A 20,996-nucleotide genomic window follows, 5' to 3' on the forward strand; every position below is an offset into this window, starting at 1 on the left:
TGGCCGCCCGCTCGGTCCTCGGCCCCGCCGGCGTGGGCGGCGTGGGCATGGGCTTGCTGAGCGCCGGCAGCCTGCCCGGCTTCTACGCGCAGCCCACCTTCCTGGAGGTGCTGGCCGACCCGCCGGGCGTCCACCTGCAGCCCCTCGGCAGAGCCCCCCCGCAGCAGCTGGACACCAGCCAGACGGCCAGCTCAGGTAGCCCGCGGGCCCCCCCCGAGGGGGACCCGCCGGCTCGTCCCGGGAGGGAAGGACGGAGGCCAAGCGCGGCAGGGCGGGCAGGACTGGCGCGGAAGCGGTGGGGACACCTGCCTGGGCCAGCACGGCCTCCGCTGGCCCTTCCTCCGGCGCGGCATAGCTGCTTCCGAGGTGACACCCCGAGAGCGGTGCAGTCCAGACGAATCGCAGCGAATCTCGTTGAGGGCGGCGAAAGAGACGCGCTGGGTGGACAGCGAGGGGGACCAGATTCGAATCCAATTCGAATCGGCTCTTCTCCTCCATCCTGAGCAGTCGACCCGTGAGACCGAAGCGTGGGCCCGCCAGATGCTGCCCTTCCCCAGGTCAAGGAGCCGGTTTCGTCGACTCGACCCCCAGGGAATGCAGCGAAATAAACATTTCAACGACAGCAAAGAAACCCTGGGTAGAAATTCAAAGAAGGGAGGGGGGCAGCTCTTGATGCCTGGACAGGCCAGTGGTTATTTAAGGACATATAATAATAATCCCCCTCGATGGGCTCTATTCCGGGGGGCAATAAGAGACCGGAAGGGTTCCGGGGATCCCCGCGGGGCTTTGTCGTTTCTCTCCTAAAACTCGCCCCGATCCGTCCGTCAAACACAGGCGCTTTGGAGAGCGCTGCGGCTTCTCGACTTTTAAAAATTATTATTATTATTATTCCCCACTTTTTAAATAAAGTTTTACATAGAAAAAGCAGGAGGAATATCAGACAAATCGCTGGCCTGGAAATAAAACTAGGATCCAAGCTTAGGGAGAAAGGAGACGCCGTTGCCAGTGCTGCTCAGGAGAAAGAGCCCGAAGAGAGCGAGCGAGGAAAACCCTCCCGCCCTCCCAGGAAACGAAGTCGGAGCCGAGCAAACGAAAAAAGCCCCTCGGGGACCCGATCCGGGCAAGTTAACACCAAGGACGCCCGGGAGGGAGAGCCCTTTCCTCCAGCAATGCACCCTCGCTCTGAGCTCCAACAGGCTGAAGTGTCCGGGGGAGCTGCCCCTGTGCTCAGCCCTTGCTGGCGGCCTCCCCATCCGTCCACCCACCCACCCATCCATCGCTGCCTCCTTTCTGTCCCCAGATTCCGAGGATGTTTCCTCCAGCGACAGGAAAATGTCCAAATCCTCCTTGAACCAGAGCAAGAAGCGGAAGAAGAGACGGCACAGGTAAGCCCAACCAACGCCTGGCTTGCTCGGGAGAGACTTCGCCGGGGCAGGGAGACTCGCCGGGCGCAACGTTGCCAGGAGGCCGGCTCCTGCCGCGCCGCCCCATCCAGTCAGCCAGGCCGACCAGGCCACTGATGGGGGGGGCGGGGGGGCGGCAGGACTGTGCCAGCCACAGAAGGCAACAACGCGGCTGCCTTGTTGGACTCTTCCTCTGGCGGGACTGGAGATGCCGATCTCCGATCGACTCCCAGGCCAGGTTGGATACTACCGCTTCCATTTCCAGTGGCCAACAGAAGAGGCGATCTGGTCTGCTGCCCTGCCCCGCTTTCCTCTCTCTCAGGGAGCTGCCGTCGTCCTTCCCAGGCGGATACGGTCCAGTTTCCTTGTCTAGCGACCCACTGTCCAAAAACGCAGCGCCGAAGGAGCTGTCCGCTGGGACCTCTCGGCTGGATCGCTCTCCAGCTATCTGTTGGGCTGCGCTCTGCAATTCTTTTTAAAAAGAAATTGGAATGGGGGGGGGGATATTTGCCAGGGCTGGGACCCTTTTAAAAATGCAAACAGCGCCTACCCCAACCAGAACCTTATGCAATGCCTCCTATGACTGGCACCTGCTCAGGGAGCTCTCATCAGTACCGGTCTCATCGCCTTACCAAAGGTGGTGTGGAACAGAAGGATTATTTCATTTTATTTGTTTCGTTTTGTTTCAGTTTTGCTGCTGCAGTTTTTTTTGTGTGTGTGTGTGTGCGTGGATGGCTCGCTCCTGATTAGTAATAAAGTGTTTTAAGCGTTCTAGGAGATGACGGAAGAGCTTGGAAATAAGACAAGCTGCTGAGGAGAGGAGAAAGTGACCAGGTTTCCCAAGGAAATAGGCACTCCTTGTCCTGGTCTGGCAGGAGTTCAGTGGGCAACCTTGTCCCTGTCCTTTTGCCTTCCCTTAAATGAAATTCACCTGGTCAGACCTGGCCTGGTCTGCAAGGATAGACAGGGGGCTATTGCCAGAGAGCCAAACACAATTCCAATATTTTCTGACTTAGAGACAAAGGAGAGAGACGCAACATCCATTTATCCAATCATGGTTTGATCATAATTAAACTAATCTTGGTAAGATGCAGAATGTGTGGATTAAGAAAATGTCCCTGGAAAAGGCCCGCTGAGGACTCAGATCCCCCCTCCCCTTTAGGATTTGCCACTGTCAAGGCAAAGATCATGCCTCAGTTTCGGGGTTCAAAACAATGTGGCAGACAATTGCTAGACTAACTGGACTAATCTAAGGGAGTCGGTTCAAAATCTAGATCAAGGTTAGAATTGGGGTACATTTCATATTGGGATTGGAACAGGGCTGGACCAGAATCTTAGAAGACAGGCAGTGGATTCCTTCATCATTTCAAATTTACATTGATTATTTCATTTTTTTAATCCAGTATATCTGATTTTTTTAAGTTTGAAAAACACACTTACTTGTCCTTCAATAAATAAAGGCAGAGCCCAGAGGAGCTAGAAATCTCTCATGTGTGTATATATATATATATAAAACCCTCCAGGAGAGGACATATTTTATTTCCCCCCCCCAAACAAAAGGGACTTTTAAAACGAAATTTAAGGCTGGATCACAAAAGGATAAATTCTACCAGTTGTTTTTAACAGCAAATTTATTTGCTGAGAAAAATTATAGACCCTCCATTCCAATTTCCCCAGATCTTAAGGATGTACAATGAGAGTTTTCAATTTGCTCAGAATGAAAGAGACTGGAATGGTTGAACACACTTACTCCACCCATATTGACTGTGATTCTGTGAGGGTAAGAGCAAAGATGTCTTAAGAAAATTTTCAGATAATTAAAAAAAATCTAAATAAATGGTTGATTACAGAAGAGGTATCTTGTATTAACAAGCATCTTTTGTTAACACTGTTATTGATCTGGTACAATCCTTTAGATTTTAAATGCTGGGAGGTAATTCAAAAGCATCGAGCTGTCCTATTGGGAAGATGTAAATTCTTTACAATATATTTTGTTTTATTCTTAGTGACCTGACCTAAATCTTTGTTCTCTTTTTTTTGAAGCTGTATTTCTGCTCATTTTAAACACACCCTATTAGATTACTGTGTTGGAATGCAGATTGTTTCCTAGGTAGATTAGTCATAGAACCAGGGGCTTTCTAGGATACAGAAACTGGTTTGCATTTAGATTTGCAATATGAGAAGAATGTGGAAGAAATCTGTACACTTTCTCCTCTGCTAGAATCATCCCTTGGAGTTGTATTTCCATTTGTTTCTGCTCCCGGATGCTGTTTGGGTATATCTCTGTGTGTTTCCAATGTGGGATATGCAGACTAAAGAGAAGGGGGAACTGTGTGTAAAATGCATAATTTCCAAGAGGTAAAGTCAAGAGGATGTTTACTGTCCAATTGGCAACTCAGTAGAGCAAAGCTTGACACTGGTGCTGGCAGCAGTCACATCACAGACGTGTCAGAGATCTCTGTGGTGCCCAGGTCACTTACAATAGGATTAGCAGATGAGGAAGGACAAGTGTTTTCAGAATGCTAGGAGAAGGAAAACTGAGGATGATGTTACTCCCTATCAGTGTTCTCAGTATAAATGCCTAAGTGCTGTTTACTGGGCACTGGAACTGAAAGAAGGTTCCTTTTAAAATAATGTGAATTTAAATGCTGCATTTTCAAAAACAAAACTACCCCCCAACCTTCAACATAAAGCTGAGGGTAAGAAAAGAAACCTGCCTCTCTGCATCAAAACATGCTCATTAATGGAAACTTAATTGTTTTTTTTAAAGAAAAAGATGGAAAATTATAACTGAATTTACATTGGATAGCTTTGAATTTGCCATTTAAAAAATCTTTAGTGATGTTTTTGTCTCAGGACTTTGTTTTAGTGTGCATGCAGTGGTGGTGATGTTACATTTCACAGAAGGAAGTAATGCTAGTTCTAATTTGGAAGCTATTTTTTAAAAATCTGCAGTTGTTATTAGCGGTTATTATGATGGTGCTTATTATTAGTGTTTAGAGCATTTCTATGTGTCTCTCAAGGGAATTTGCCGAAGGTGGCTTGTTAATGTGCTATGTGGGAAAACATGAAACTAAAGAACACACAGGTTCATTTTATTGTCTCATAAACCAACAAATATGTATTAGACTAAGTAACTTTGTTTTGCACCCCAGTTCCAAACACATGGATTTAGAAATGAGCTGCATTGATCTCAAAGGAGCTTATTGGCAAGTAACATGCTTAGGATCACAGCCTAGATGGGAGAATGCAGATCCTACTTAAATTTAAATACATAAGGGTCATCTATATATATATTCTGCCTATGTATTCTGCTCTGGGTTATCTTGGCAGAAGAGAGAGTTATCAATAGAACAAATAAATAAAATTCCATTAGCCTCATGTTTTGCTGAAATATTGGACAGACATTTGGGGTGCCACTTGGGTGAGGGGATCTATATGAGTTGGTGATTTCCCAAAAATCAAGTTTTTAAGATTTTTTCTTCAAAATAGATTTTGGTTTGAAACAGAAAAGGAATGTGGAGAAAGACTGCCCACCTATAGTGCAATCCTATAACAGATTTTAAAGGATGTAACTTTGTTTAGGATTGCACAGTAAAAAGATGGAATGTAAACTGTGAACTACCAATAAAGTTTTGTACTTTCAAAAAGCTTTCTGAATCCCTTTCTTCCTTTTCCTTCCTTTGACCAGTATTTTACCCCTCATTTGTTAACTTTGCAATTCCTTCTCCCTGTAATTTGTGAATATGCAGAGTTCCCAGAAAAAGTCCCCTTTGTGTCAACGGGAAGGGTTGAAATCAATAGCACTGAAAGGCTAGAGGTCTTATGCATACATACTTCGGAGTAAATCTCATTTGAGTTAAATGTGGAGGAAAAAATAGATCATGTTCACTGTGACTTGCCAGCACCAGGAATTATATATAACATATTTTCACTTCCGATGGCTTTCCTTACCCTGGGGCTTGACCATCAGTAGAACATATCGTAACCACTTTCTTGGCTTCTCTTTTCATCCTCCATCCTTTAAGGATTGTTCAGAATTTTGGTTTTATTTTTTACTTTTTTTTTCATCAGTGAGTTTTACTTCCTTCAGGACAATCTTCACATCCTATCAACTGGAGGAGTTGGAAAAAGCCTTCAATGAAGCCCATTATCCTGATGTCTATGCGAGGGAGATGCTGGCTATGAAAACAGAACTTCCTGAAGACAGGATACAGGTAATCATATGGTTATGAGACCATAGAGTGACACAATGCTAATTTTATTTTCAGTATTCTTTACTCTCTTCAGGAGGACAGCATACATTTTAATACAGATGTGCTGTAGTATACTGAAGGCTTCTCTAGGTCTTGCTACCAACATATCCAAAATCTGTGCATTAAAACAAACGTTGAATTGGTGTGCTTGTTTGGGGGTCTAAGGCTGCATAGTTTGCTGCTAGCTGTGTGGTCTTGCTGTTTAATACAAGGAGATATGTAGTTAATTGCATGTAAAGTAGGGGAGGACAATTGAGAGGGGACCTGGGGTGGAAGAATGGCTAACCTGATCAAAAATGGAATGTCATGAAAAGAGAAGCCCCAGGGGCTATTTGTGTACCCTGATTGAGGATAGAACTGCTTTAAAGATAGCTGTACAGAGGGGAGAATATCCAAAGTAAAACAGAACTGGAACCCTGCATGTAAATTATGAATTATCTCAACTTTCATTTAAGGAGCAAAGGAGAATAGTTCAGTATTTCAGTGTCTTGGGCAGGGATACAAAAATCTCATGCAAAAGGCTTGCCCTAGTCTAGTGAAAATTTTGGACTTTGTTTCCCCTGAATAGCACCCTCCCAATACTATATTGCAAGCTACTTTTAAAACTTCTCTTAGTTTCAAAAGCAGTTCTTGCAAAAGCATGAGAGACTGCCATTTAAGAAAAAAACAAATACAAAGTCCCTGGAAATACAACAACTGTTTTAACAATTCTTTGCATCCTGGCCTAGAATCTTATTTTATGGAATTGTAAGGCTTGTTCTTGTACACATAAAAAGTTCAATAGTCACGTGAACTAAATAGTCAACAGAGGCCATTGCTCGATGGTAGAGCATCTGCTCTGCATGAAGAAGATCCCAGCATCTTCAGTTCAAAGGATCAGATGAAGGGCAACGTGAAAGACTTCTGCCTGAGACCCTGGAGAGCGGCTGCCAGTCAGAGTAAACAAACTAAATCTAACCAGCCAATGGTCTGACTCAGTCTAAGGCAGCTTCATGTCTCTTCATTACACCCAGAGGTTATACTGTGCATCTAACAAGGTAGCTGCTACACTCAGCCGTAGTAGCTTTGTTACACTTGGAGCATGATTTCAGCATATTTAAACTGTTTATCAGACAAGAAAAAGATACTGTTCATTGGTTAATTAACCAATACAGATAAATATTACAGTGTCTCAATAAATTGGATATGATGAAGAATTTGTAATTTAAGATAACAGTTTCCATTGATTGAGGATACTTTTCCATACAATTCCCTCTCAATTTTTTTTTTAAATCAAACTAGCATGCTAGTAAGACAGCTAGGCTAGAATCTTCCTCCCTGACATTTAGTTTTCTATGTATTTTGTATGAAGGATCATTCAGTCATATGAACCTCCACTTGCAGCAGGAAGGGGTGAAGCCCAGAAACAGGTTCATCATCTCAGTGAGAATTTGGCTAAAATTATATATGCATTTTTTAAAAATCATAAGAACTCATTTTAAGGTGAAATTATCACTTGTTAAAATCAGTGGGAATTTTGGCCATTTACTCTAATTGGATTCAGAATTTGCCATAAGATGAAGAATGTACCCCAAAGAAGTACAGAAATAATTGTTTATTAGCAAAACAACTTAGTCTCTTTCTGTTTACATGCTGACTGCCAACATCAGCTGATAGGACACTGACATTTAAAAACTGTCCCTGATCAGTGAATTCTGACCACTCCCCCCCCCCGTTAACTAATTTATTGTCCCATTGTAGTCTGTGTGTGTGTGTTGGTTCAGTGAATGCGTACATGGACTTGCCTAGCATTAACCAATGTTAGCCTTACAGTTTATGATGAGTACCTCTGCTGGCAAACAAGGGCAAAGTCATGACCAGTGCTGGGATATTAGGACTCTGAATTGACTCTGGTTGTTATGCTAGTGTAGCACTGCTGTTCGTATGTAGCGGTGGTTAGGTAGATTGCAAGGATGTCATGTGATGTAGGACTCAGTAGATAGTCTTATGTGACAGCATGGAGTAATCTTCATAGCAACCTAAAAAGCATTCTTGCTGCTCAGAGTCAGCTTCTCAGCCACAATGCTGAAAATATGAAAGGAAGGATGTTTACAGAGCAGTCCTACAAAGAGTGACTCCAGTATAAACCCATTGATTTCAATGGATTTAGACTCTTGCTGCAACTTTCCATAGGATTGTACTGCTAGTAATTGGATTAATCTGCAATTGAGACCCAGTTTGGTGTAGTGGTTAAGTGTGTGGACTCTAATCTGGGAGAACCGGGTTTGATTCCCCACTCCTCCACTTGGATCAGTCATAAATTCTTTCAGAGCTGTTCTCTCAAGGGCAGTTCTTGGGAGAGCTCTCTCAGTCCCAGCTACCTCACAGGGTATCTGTTGTGGGGAGGGGAAGGGAAAGGGATTACAAACCACTTTGAGACTCCCTCAGGTAGTGAAGGGCGCAGATATAAATCCAATCTCCTCCTCCTCCTCCTGGAATGCAGCTGATAGTAGGGTGGATTTGCTCTACTTTCCTTTTCCAGGATGTAGTTGTAGCTGTACACCATGATGGGGTGGAAAGGCAGCATAAAAATGTTTTAAATAAATAACCAAACAGCTGCTTCACATCTCATCTCAGCTGTGATCAGGGTTGTAGGTAATATAAATACTGACATTTGGGGTTGCAAAGGAAGGACAACATTGAAAAATTATAAACAGTCATAAAAATATTTTGCTGGGTTTAAAAATGTCTGAATTGTGTTAAGAGTTAGTGATGGAAATCCATCATTCTGTCATGGGCTTCCCCCACTTACATTATCAACCCAGCTTCTATTGCTGCCATTTAAAAAAGAAACCAGCCCACTAACTGTGTTCAGACTACATCTATCCCCCCTGCCTTTGGTTATGTATACCTCAGATATTTGTATACTCTTCCCCTAACTTCTGCAACATCCTTTGGGCTCTCACGTTCCCATAGCACTCCCCCCCCCAGTCTGCTAAGCTACAAAACTGTTCACGTAAATTACGCATCATAAATCACCCTTGTTTCAGCTCTTTAATCATTTGGTAGCTCTTTGCTGAACTCCTTCCAATTTGTCAGTCTTGCTGGTAACAAGACATGAAGTGTGTATTGCCATGCAGGTTCATGTCAGAGTTTTAAACTGGAGCACATAAGAATTCTATCCTTGGGAGTTCAAACTGATTTTGGCTCATATATGAGGTCATATAACACCCCCCCCCCCCCCCAGCATGTTACAACTTCTGTGGCTGCGGTCCAGAAGGACATGCCACAAGCTCAGCACATAAAGCTAGAAAATTATTTTGTTTGTGCTCAGTGTGCATGCTGAGAAGCCAGACAGTTTCTCCAGCTAGCACCTGTATTGTTGGGAAAATGCTTTTCCCCTAATCTCAGGTGGTAATACTACTTTGCTGGAGGGGGGGGGGGATAAACCCAACTAGCACTCCCATGGCTCCTAGTATTGAGGTTGCTTTACGTTGCTTCCCCACATGGTTTGACTTCCACAGAAGAAGCCCTGCTCTGGGTTTCTGCTGGTGAAGCACCGTTTGATGTACAGAGAATGAAAGGCCCTCTTACTTATGGTCAGGGCTCTTTTTGTAGAAAAAGCCCAGCAGGAACTCATTAGCATAATAGTCCACACCCACCAGCAGAACCTCATTAGTATAATAGTCCACACCCACCAGTGGCATATTAGGCCACACCCCTGACAGCACAACTCATTAGCACATTAGGCCGCACCCCCATGTTACCAGAAGTGTGGTCATCCAGCCACACCCACCTTTTGCTTCTTATTCTGTTTACCTTGTTTGTTGTCAAAATCCAGGTCTTTTTTTGTAGCAGGAACTCATTTGCATGTTAGGCCACACACCCCTAATGTAGTCAATTTCTGCTGTTGGGTGTGGCCTATTATGCTAATGAGTTCCTGCTGGGCGTGGCCAACTCGGGAGCCAGCCGGAACTCCGTTCCTGCGCGTTCCTGCCCCAAAATAGCCCTGCTTATGGTAGTCTGACTATTGTAACTCTCCCAAGAGCATAGAATGTTCAGTGCTGCTGTGTTTGGAATTAATATTTTAGTATTTTAGGCATTTTTCATAGTCTGAGGTTTTATTATATATATCATTTTAATATTGTAGTACTCTTGATAAGCTGACCTGGGTATCATCTGGCTGGGAAGGCAGCTGGAAATTAAAAGAAAAATGGCCTGTGATGAATCACTTCTTTCTCCACTGTCAAAAAACATACCATTTGATAACCTCTGAATATCAGTGGTAGGAGGCAACTTGGTGGAAGGCCTTGGCTTCTATGCCCTGTTATTTGGCTCTCCAGGACAGCTGGTTGGCCAATGTATGAAAGAGGATGCTGAACTCGATGGACCACTACTCTGACCCTGCAGGGCTCTTCTTATGTCCTTAACTTAAAAAAAAGTTTTAAAATTGTTTTATCTTTGATATTTGGTATCAAAAGTCTTGCACAGTATGTAGAGTAATGAAGCATCTTCTGTGTGCAAACAAAAATGGGTACCACATAGATAAAAGATGTGGTAGTCAGTATTAGGGAGCCGGAAAAGAACCCAAGAAATAAGGCAGATATTTAGTGATAGTGTGATCCTAGAGTTATACCCTTCTAATCACATTGAAATGTAACTCTCTTTAGGGATGCACCAAGCAGGTTTACTAAGAACCCTACCTGAGTCTATTCAGTGGGGTTACTCCTATCAAATATTATTAGACCATAAGTATCTTACTGAGGACTGGAGATTCTAGCATAGAATAGGGGACTGAGAAGGCTATGGAAGCTGACTGCCCACTCAAAGCAAATATTGGCAAGTGCTCCTCCAGCCAACACACAAAAAATCTTAAAATGTACAAAATCTCAAAATGTACAAAAAATGCACATTTGTATAATTATAATCATAAGCCATACTATTTTATTACATTTTTATCTTGTACTTATTCCTGGAGATTCAGAACAGTTGTGGGGCTCCTATGAGAACTGTATCTTTCCATGTGATTTGACAGCTACAGAAGCTCTGCTCTGGGTTCTCTGTGGTCAAGAATTTATGTGGGTTTTCTTAGTCTCAACGTTGGACCTGTGTAAAATATCTTCACACCCCGCTTGAACCTATAAATTAAAGTTAAGTAATTTTATGTGTGACTGTATGCAAAGAGACTCATGTGAACATATGAACACATGAAGTTGCTTTCTATTGAATCAGACCATTGATCCATCAAAGTCAGTGTTGTCCTCTCAGACTGGAAGCAGTTCTCCAGGCTCTCAGGACAAGGTCTCCCACATCACCTACAGCCTGATCCCATTAACTGGACCTGCTGGGGATTGAACCTGGGGCCTTCTCTGCCACGAGCCACAGTCCCACCCCAATTTTACATTCCAAAAATGGATTCTAGGGCTTTCAATTGGATTTTTGCATACTTTACTTTCTCTGGAATGTACCACTGGTATCAAAATCTCGGAATGTTTTAACTGTAGGACCCTCACCTCTCCCTTTATAAACAAATGTTAACATCAGTTCAATTTTAATTCCATCTGTTTCTTCTAGATACCTCCATCCAACTACTTTCCATGTATATGGTTTAATTCCATCTAAACTGGATATTTTAGGAAAGTAGCAATTTAATCCCTGACTGTTGGGCAGTGACCATGGAGTGGCTGAAATTATGTCATAGCAATTTCTGTGATCTAGCTACTGTGCACCAGATACTCTTGCTATGGCACCATGTTCTCCGTGTCCTCTGAAGTTTCTTTCTGAGATTATTTTCAGTCAGGGCACAAGCATCCATAACCAAGCTATTCATTCTGTTTGCACTTCATTAGCACACCGAAGTTGCACTCTGTGCCTCCGATTTTGAATACATAATGGAGGAAAGAAGTCCGCATGGAATGGAGGCTCATGGTGGGGAAAGGTATTGGTGTAGTTTTTATCAAAGCAGCCAATAGTAGGAGATTAATTTTAAGGCTGATTTACAATCCTTTTTTGAAAAAAACCCTTGATCTGTGGTCTCTGCTTGAGTGTGTTCAGTTTTACCTAAATACAGGGATTAACTGAACTATGTACTAGCAAATTAATTTAAAGAGTTTGCCGAACACATTCCAAAACAACACCTCTGAAATCAAATGAACAGAGCAGTTGTATGGTTGTGTTTGTGTAGCCTGGGCTGGCATCAGCATATCCTGAGGTAGGGCAGTTACCAAGGCCAAGGGCTTCCAGCAGAGTCCAGTGCCTCACCTGTTGCCTGCTCACCCCCCCCCACTGCCCATCTGCTTGCTTGTGAGCCCTCCCAGCAACCACACTCATGGGCACATATCCTGCCCAAGGCAGCTAGGGGAAGGGCGTGTGACCATGGGAAGGGCAGGCCAGGAAGTGCATGGGAGAAGAAGAGAAGAGTTTGGATTTATACCCGCCCTTCACTATCCAAAGGTGTCTCAGAGTGGCTTACAAACTCCTTTCCCTTCCCCTCCCCACAATGGACACCCTGTGAGGTAGGTGGGGCTGAGAGAGCTCTGACACAAACTGCTCTTTTTCAAGAACAGCTCTTATCAGAACTATGGCTTGCCCAAGGTTATCCAGCCAGGGGCAAGTGGAGGAGTGGGGAATCAAACCCAGTTCTCCCAGATTAGAGTCAGCAAATTTAACCACTACACCAAACTGGGTGGGGGAAGCAGGTGGAGGAAGAGACATGGGGCCCTTGCACTCTCTGTTTGGTGTAGTGGTTAAGCGGGAACACCAAGTTTGATTCCCTACTCCTCCACATGCAACTGCTGGTGTGACCTTGGGTCAGTCAAAGTTCTCTCAGAGCTGTTCTCTCAGGAGCAGTTCTCGAAAGAGCTCTCTCAGCCCCACCTGTTGTGGGGAGGGGAAGGGAAAGGAGATTATAAACCACTCTGAGACTCCTTCGGGTAGTGAAGGGCGAGGTATAAATCCAGTCTCCTCTTCTTCTGCCTGCGGTCCACCAAAACCTGGAACGGGCCCTGGCTTCAGCAGATACTAGGTCAGAACTAATGCTGTTATAATGTATGTTCAAGCAACAGAGTCAGAAGTACAATTTTAGAGAGCACCAGCACAGCAGGACCATCAAGCAATCACACACCACCCCTCATAATTCTGCAACCACTCACCAGTCATGATGCTGAACACCGCTAATGCTCTGTATTAGTCATGTGGGGAAAGTACAAGTGATGGCCTAGTGAAACCATGATGTCATACAACCCAGTACACACATGCCTTTCACAAACCGCAGGTACCCAGGCAGCCAGAAAAAGACTAAAGAGTAGCCATGAGACTGCAGTGAGTCATGCCTAGTTGGGTGGAATACATAGTCTCCACCAGCATAAATAACTACTTATTGCTTTCATTGGTACATGGTGAGGGTTCACCTGCTTTGGGAGAGTTTCTGCCCTCTGTTCAACACACTGCATATGTCCCCTGGGTCCTTTGTGTGAGAAATGTTGCTGTAATTTATTGAACAATAAAGAGTTCTTAAACTAATACATAGTTCTCCCACATTATAGTGTACGTGGGGGATACGTTTTGTCATGAGTGTTTGAATGTTCTTCATACTTTGAGTGTTTGGCGGTGAGGAATGGAGAGTCTATTCAGGAGCATGCACTCTCCCTCTTGACTTAGTTGTGTAGTACTTTTTGCAAACCCATCTCTGCAACAGTGCAGCTGGACTCCTCTCGAGTGTTTGTTTCTGAAGACCTGAGGTTGGGAAACTGCAAGGGTTCTGCAAAGTGCTAGCAATAAGAACATCACACATTATTATAAGTCTTGGCTGTTCACGTAAACTGCCCCTGGACCATGTTCTCAAATTTCTATTGGAGTGCTACAGACACGAGAACAGACAAATGTAGCCCCATACCTTGATAGATGAGGTCAGAGTTCCCACGGCATGAGGTGCCATGATTTGCTGCCGATTTAGTTTGGAATCCTCTCCTCCATTCTGGCTGCTTGAGCAGGGAGGAGATAGCTATTTTGGCAGTCCATCAAATTCAGGGTATGTGTATTTGCTGACACCATCTTTTTTGTACACATAGCATTATGGTATCCTGGGGACCAGAACAAGCTCTGAATAAGTATAGGATTTTTTACTCCACCGTGCATCTCCTCTGCCTCGTTTTTGAACTGGTTCTGCCAATGTAAGGGTTCTCTCTGTGTTAGGTGCTGCTTGTGCAACAGTGGTGCTAAAATGGTACAGGTTTTCAATGCCAGCATGTCTTCGGGTTCTGCTGGTTCACCAACATTTAGCAGCAGAAGCTAAGATAGGGTTGCTTAACTAATACTGGAAAACTGAAGCTGCTTGACCAGATCAGTTACACTAATTTTTTTTGTTAAACTACTAATTCAGTTCTTCAGAGCTGATGTCTTGAAAGTGAATCACTTTACAAGATTGTAGCTATTCCACCAACATGCTAAGCAAAAGATATTAAAGTTTACTCATAAAGGCTTGATCCTTTAAACATCGCAGTGTGAAACATCTCCAGGCTTATATTTGTCTGGAGATGGATGCAGACTTTTATAATGTCTACTTTGATTTTTCTAGTATTACTTTTACCATAAAGACAGTAAAAGGAAACCTCAGTGCTAACTTTTACATTTAAACAAGTTATCAGGCACCAGGGAAATGCATTCTTCTAGATCCACAACATGCTGACCCAAATATAGTTAATGTCTTATAAAATCAAGTTTTGGACGCTGGGAATGAATCAAGAGAGAGACTTTCATTTTGAAGTTAGACAGCATAAGGACTGTAACAACAGTTTATCCAAGGAAATACATTGTGAGATGTAGTATGCTGCATTAAAATCTAATTAGCCAATTACCCTTCCTCCATTTATGTTATGTGTTTTTTTTAAACGCTTGTGGTCAGATATAGATGCCTACATGTCAGCTACAAAGAAGAGGGTTGAAAGATTTTTTAAAAAAAACTAAGGATGAATTCAGGGAATTAATTGTAAGCCAGGATTCACTGCCTCTGCATATTGAAAGAAAAACAATATATTAATTATTCTGAAAATCTAAGGCAAATCTTTGCTTTCCTAAGACATGCAGTATGACAAGGGGTAACTGAGTGGATTCCTATTTGCCAGAAGATATTTTGTGTCCCTAGAACTCATGTCAGAGCACCCTGGAGACAAGAAAGGGAGGAGATCCTCTGAACCCTAAGCTCTCATTCGCTATAACTGCTCAGTGTAAAATATGAATGTACAACTCTAAAGTGACATTGGCTGGAGTCTGTACAGAAATAATGTCTGAAGCAAACTTATGGTTGTCTCCCCTGTTCTGTCACATCCAGTACTCCTTTGTCAATGTTGCCTGTTTAATAGATTATCAGGATACAAACAGGAAAAAAGATAGGGAAAAGTGCAAAAAGGGGCTGTTGAGTGGAAGGGATTAAAGCTGGAAGAACAGCTGAGATACAGAGGTTCAGAGGATGACAAGAAATAGTTTTAAATTAATGGTGGCCCAAGTGAAGCATTAAGTAATTATATTGTCTGCCGTAGAACAAAGTTTGAGTCCAGTGGCACCCTTAAGACCAATGAAGTTTAATTCTGGGTATAAGCTTTTGTGTGCATGCACACTTCTTCAGATACATTGAAACAAGACTTCCTCAACCATTACATATAGGTAAAGAGGGTGGTGGTGGAGGCATTAATTGTCAGGAAGGGCTAATTAGAGTCAAGATGTATAAGTAATTGAGCAATAAGTATAGCTAAAATTGGATTAAAGCATTTGATAAGACCTGTGAATAGCAGCAAATTAGCAGACAGATAATAAAAGATTTAACAGATGTGAGAACGAAGTGTGTGTCCAGTGGCACCTCTTTTATTATCTGTATGCTAATTTGCTGCTATTCACAGGTTTTACCAACTGCTTTAATCCACCCTTAACTATACTTATCGCTCAGTTACTTATACATCTTGACTCAAATTAGCCCTTCCTGGCAACTAACTCCCCCCCCCCCAATATGTAATGGTTGAGGAAGTCTTGTTTCAATGTACCTGAACACGTGTGCATGCACATGAAGAAGAAGAAGAGTTGGTTTTATACCCTGCTCTTCACTACCCGAAGGAGTCTCGGAGCAGCTTACAATCATCTTCCTTTCCTCTCCCCACAACAGACACCCTGTGAGGTAGGTGGGGCTGAGAGAGTTATGAGAGAACTGTGACTGACCCAAGGTCACCCAGCAGGCTTCATGTGAAGGATCAAACGTGGTTCTCTGGACTCAAACTTTGTTCTGTTGCTTCAGACAAACACGGCTACCCATCTGAATCTATTGCGTGCTGTAGTAAGGGTAAAAGGTGAATAGTGCAAAATGCATATGCAAAGTGTAAAGGATGTGAACTGGAAGAGGACCGTTGAGTGAGTATGCTAGATGAAAGTATGACCCCAGAAGTGCAAAAGCTGTACATATTGCCTAAAAGAGGTCTGTTGAACCATGTGACTCAGCCACTTTCCAATTGGGATTAGAATCCCCCGTCTGCCATAGAAGCCTGTTGGGTGACTTTGGCCTAGTCACAGACTTTCAGCTCAACCTACCTCACATGGTTGGTGTAAGAATAAAATGTAGGAGAGGGAAATGGTGTAAGCTGCTTTGGCAAGAATCGTGGGGTATAAATGAAGCAAATAAATACATAAATATTGTTTTTATGGAATGATATCCCTATAAAAAGGTAAAGGTAAAGGTTCCCTTGCTCGAAAGCCAGTCGAATCCGACTCTAGGATTGCGGTGCTCATCTCCGTTTCAAAGCCGAAGAGCCAGCGCTGTCCGAAGACGTTTCCATGGTCATGCGGCCGGCATGACTAAACACCAAGGTGCACAGAACGCTGTTTCCTTCCCCCCGAAGTGGTACCTATTTATCTACTTGCAATTTCTTGCTTTCGAACTGCTAGGTTGGCAGGAGCTGGAACTAGAGACGGGAGCTCACTCCGTCTTGCGGCAACCCGGGTCTCGAACTGCTGAACTACTGACCTTCCACAGCCTGCAGTTCAGCGTCTTAACCACTTGAGCCACTGTTCACTTCTAGGTGACAACACCGTTTATATTGTGTAGAACCTAGAAGTGGATAGGGGATATTTGGATGTACCTGGCCCTTCAGTAGCAGGCTCAAATACTCTTTTCTGGGACAAGTTAATGGTTAGTTCACCAACTAGCTGAAGTCTTTGGCAAGAAACAGTTCTGTCGAGCCATGTTGGTATCTGACTACACTCCTGTTCTTCTTGCAGGTAGTGGGAGCAATGCCAGTTGTCTGCAGTGTGATCAGCTATGCAGCCCATGTGCCATCTTTACTATGCTCATTTAACTTCATATCCCTTTTACAGAGTCATAGAAAGTGATGTCACCATAAACAGTGCCAATAATCTTGAATAGACAGCTGTAAAGTACTTCCTGATCTATAAGAGCTATGCAGCTTTCTGTAAGAAAGTTAGAACTGGAAATTTACAAACAGACAAATCTTGGCTGAATAATGAGAGAGATGCACAATGCTCCTCACGAGGGAGAAACTTTTCCCTCCTCATATCTGTTGCAAAAGATACAAGACAAAAGTCATTAGGAGCAGGAATCATAGGAAATAAGCCTGTTGGTGGCAGAAGAAAACCTGTCTAGGACTTTGTGAAAGTGCAAAAAAGTTCCAGCAGTATCTAGACTACAGTATCTACTGAGGAGAATCTTGTTCAAATCAGATTACAGTGATTTCAGGATCATTATTTGCCAAGACCAAAAGACGTCTGATAATGAGCCAACTTAAATTTTAATATATGAGAGGAAGACATGAGACTCATAAATAATGCAAAGGACAGAGTGATTGAACACATAAAGAACTGGATAAAGGGAAGCATCTGAATATTTTGATGTAGTTTGGTGTAGTGTTTAAGAGTGGCAGACTCTAATCTGGAGAACCAGGTTTGATTCCCCACTTCTCCACATGCAGCCAGCTGGGTGTCCTTGGGTCAGTCACAGCTCTCTCAGAGCTGTTCTCTGAACAGCAGTTCTCTCAGAGCTCTCTCAGCCCCTCCTACCTCATAGGGAGTCTATTGTGGGGAGAGGAAGGGAAGGTGATTGTAAGCCCCTCTGATACTCTGAGTGAAGGGTGGGGTATAAATCCAACCACTCCTCCTCCTCTTCCTCCTTGAAGGTCTCCAGGATCCCTTAAGTATTGTGGGTGGTAGCAATCACACTTGAAACAGGGAGATATAATATGGAAAGAAAATATGCAAAGTTTTCATAGCAGAAGCAAAATTTATGATCTGACTTTAAAGAAGTTTCCCATGCTATCAGTTGGTATATCAACCAGAAAAGCATGAAGTTGCCAATGCAGATACCTCCAAAAAGCTGTGCTCCTCTTTCTGAAAAAGAGTGAGTCTCCTCTGTCAGGGTGCATCACCTGCAACGGTCCTGGAATCACCTTGTCTGCAATGTGAATAAGCAAGTGGCAGTTGTTAACTTCAAGGCTCAGATGTGGAGCTATATGGTAACATCTGATCACCTTAGATATCACTGTGCAGATTTTTCCCTTTGAGATACCAACCTAAATGCAGAAGTGCTAAATCAGAGAGGTGGGTTAATCACTGAAGATTCATTGCTGTTCCATGGCTCATAGCTTGTTCTCTTGACCACTATATTGCCTGTCCATACTACGTGGTGCCTATGGTCCTCCTCGCCCCTATTTTATCTTTACAACAACCCTGTGAGGTGGGGAGAGAGAAAGTGCTGATTTCCCCCCATTTCATTTTCTATAGCTTTGTACAAACATAAGATTCCCCTCCCCCCTCCTTCCTGGTTTATATCATTTTTCTCTCCCCCCCTTTATCACACGTTGAAAGGTAGTGACTCGCCCAAAGTCACCCAGCAAGCTTCATGGTAGAATGGGGATTTCAGGCCAGATCTTTTTAGTTCTAGTCTAATATGCTAACTATACACTATACTAGAGCTCAATGACATCAGTATACCATGCAAATAAGAAAAGTAAACCTAGAAATTAAAGACAGCATATGTGGGCATCATGTATGGCCCTCTAGTGGGCATTTTGCCATTGCAAGACAGACATATAATAGAGTTTGCAACAAGCCTGAAATTCTTGGTTGACATGTAGCGCCAAAAGGGCTGAGTGAAACTTAACTACTTGGAATGGGGAAATAGTAATCAGTATCAAGACCTGACATTTAGGGAGAGAAGTGCTTCTGTGTATGTACAATGACACAGAATTTAAAGGAAAAAAGACTACTGGGAACTTTCTTGCTTGTCTGTCTTAACTTGGGACAAATTCAGGAGCAAGTTGCTGTATCTCCCCTTATAAATAGCCTTCACCATTGATCCCAGGCTTAATGGTATGTTTCAGTAGCAGGCAAACTGGAGTGGTGTAAGGACAATTACAATGCAGTCCTGATTTCAGTGGGCTTAGACTGAAGTAATTCTGTATAGGACCACACTCCTTTTAAAATATGAAATATAAAATAATGGATTTCACTTTGATCATACTTCCTTTGCTACATGAAGATATTGACACCCAACTGGTAGAAATGGACTGGTCAAATGAAGTCTTCCCAACAAACCCTAAAACCAGTTGCTAGAATAATTTTAACTATAAAATACGGGCTTTTTTTGGTCTTATTCAAGAAATCCCAGTTATCTTTACTGGCATATCCCCCTGCATTAGGTTTACATATACCATCTTAAAACTTCTAAAAATGGTGAGTTTCCAGCACGATTGTTGGCATATCGCCAGCTTCATTGGTGAATCCATTCCCCCCCTTAACATTTAACCTAAACCATTCATTCTATACACTGTCAATTACCGTACTTGTCCCTGCTGCTTTAACCATAGCTGTCCCATTTGTGGAAATTTAATCTAGAAGGATGCAGTGAACTATCTCCAATATCTTTCTTGCCTTCCATTTACCATTTGTGTTAGAATTGTGACTCCTAAATCGAACAATTTGTGGAGATAGGAGGGCAAAAAAGAACTACAAAAGATCCTTTTTTACAGGGAAAGAAGAAAGTGGAAATGATAATAATTTGAGTTACTGCCATGTGAGAAGGCATCCTTAAGGCCTCCTGGCAACATTTTTAATGAAGAAAGGGTGTGGAGTTTAAAGGTATCCTTGCTCTGATGGCTTTGCTTTCTAGACATCCCCACTCTCCCATGGAAGCTCACTAACTATTCTTGGGCCAGTCACTATTTCTCATCCTAGTCTACTTTACTGGGTTGTTGTTATTTTTAGTTATGAGCTGCCTCAACTAGGTTTCGGAGACGCAGAATTCAAATGACATAAATAAATCTTCAAGTACTTGAAGGGCTGTCATATAGAAGATGGTGTGGAGCTGTTTTCTGTTGCCCCAGAAGGTTGTACCAGAATCGACAGACTGAAATTAAATCAAAAGAGTTTTTGGCTAAACATCAGGAAGAACTTCCTGACAGTAACAGAGGTTCCCCAGTGGAACAGGGTTCTTCCTCGGGAGGTGGTGGGCTCTCCTCCTTTGGAGGTTTTCAAACAGAGGCTAGATGGCCATCTGACAGCAATGCTGATTCTGTGAACTTGGGCAGATCATGCGAGGGAGGGCAGGAAGGGTTGCCTCAGTGTTTAGTTCTTGTGGCCCTTTCTTACATGATCAGGGCAATGCTGATCACCACTTTGGGGTCAGGAAGCAACTTTTCTCCAGGCCAATTTGGCTGGAGATCTTGGAGGGTTTTTGTCATCTTCTGGGCATGGAACAGTGGTCAGTGGGCATGGGGGGGGAGGTATTTGTGAATTTCCTGCATTGTGCAGGGGGTTGGACTAGATGACCTCGGAAGTCCCTTCCAACTCTATGATTCTATGAAATAATAAATCCTGAGGATACAGTGGAGGAGGGAAAACAAAGTTGTAAGCTGCTTTGGGTTCTTACTGGGGAGAAAAGTGGGATATAAATGAAGTAATTAAGCAAGTAAATAAATAAATAACACACGCCCAGTCTATAGCTGATGCCACTCCTGTTTTCTGATACAGCTCCTCATTTAGTTCACACAGCATAGCACACTGTCACCTTGTGTTTTTTTGCCCTCAAGATGGTGGGTGTTCACCAAAAGCTAGTAGACTCTCCGATATCAGGCTCTGATCCTTGCCTGCTCTTATGAGGGGCTTCACACAAGCACCTGCTGCTTGATGCGACTGGATCATCGAGGAGGGATGAGGTGAGGATGCTGGCTCCCCATTAGTGCCATTGTTGGGTGCGTGGTCGCTGGCTGGCCAACTGAATCTTCCCCCAATCTGCAGCACCTTTATCCTTAGTGTCTGGGAGCCCACCTCCAGCCCCCGAGGCCACATTAATGCAGCTGGGAGACTG

General features: G+C 43.4%; 1 protein-coding gene across 1 annotated transcript in view; it reads left to right on the forward strand.

Moving 5' to 3' along the window:
• Positions 1–20,996, forward strand: part of VSX2 (visual system homeobox 2) — an 80,259-nt gene that overhangs the window by 48,660 nt on the left and 10,603 nt on the right. The window contains exons 2-4 of the mRNA XM_015426357.1: positions 2–195; positions 1,301–1,385; positions 5,497–5,620. Coding sequence (XP_015281843.1) covers positions 2–195; positions 1,301–1,385; positions 5,497–5,620 — 403 coding nt within the window. The remainder of the gene's footprint in view (position 1; positions 196–1,300; positions 1,386–5,496; positions 5,621–20,996) is intronic.

The sequence above is a fragment of the Gekko japonicus genome, unplaced genomic scaffold (genome assembly GCF_001447785.1).
Source record: "Gekko japonicus isolate JY-2015 unplaced genomic scaffold, Gekko_japonicus_V1.1 scaffold719, whole genome shotgun sequence".
Lineage (NCBI taxonomy): Eukaryota > Metazoa > Chordata > Lepidosauria > Squamata > Gekkonidae > Gekko > Gekko japonicus.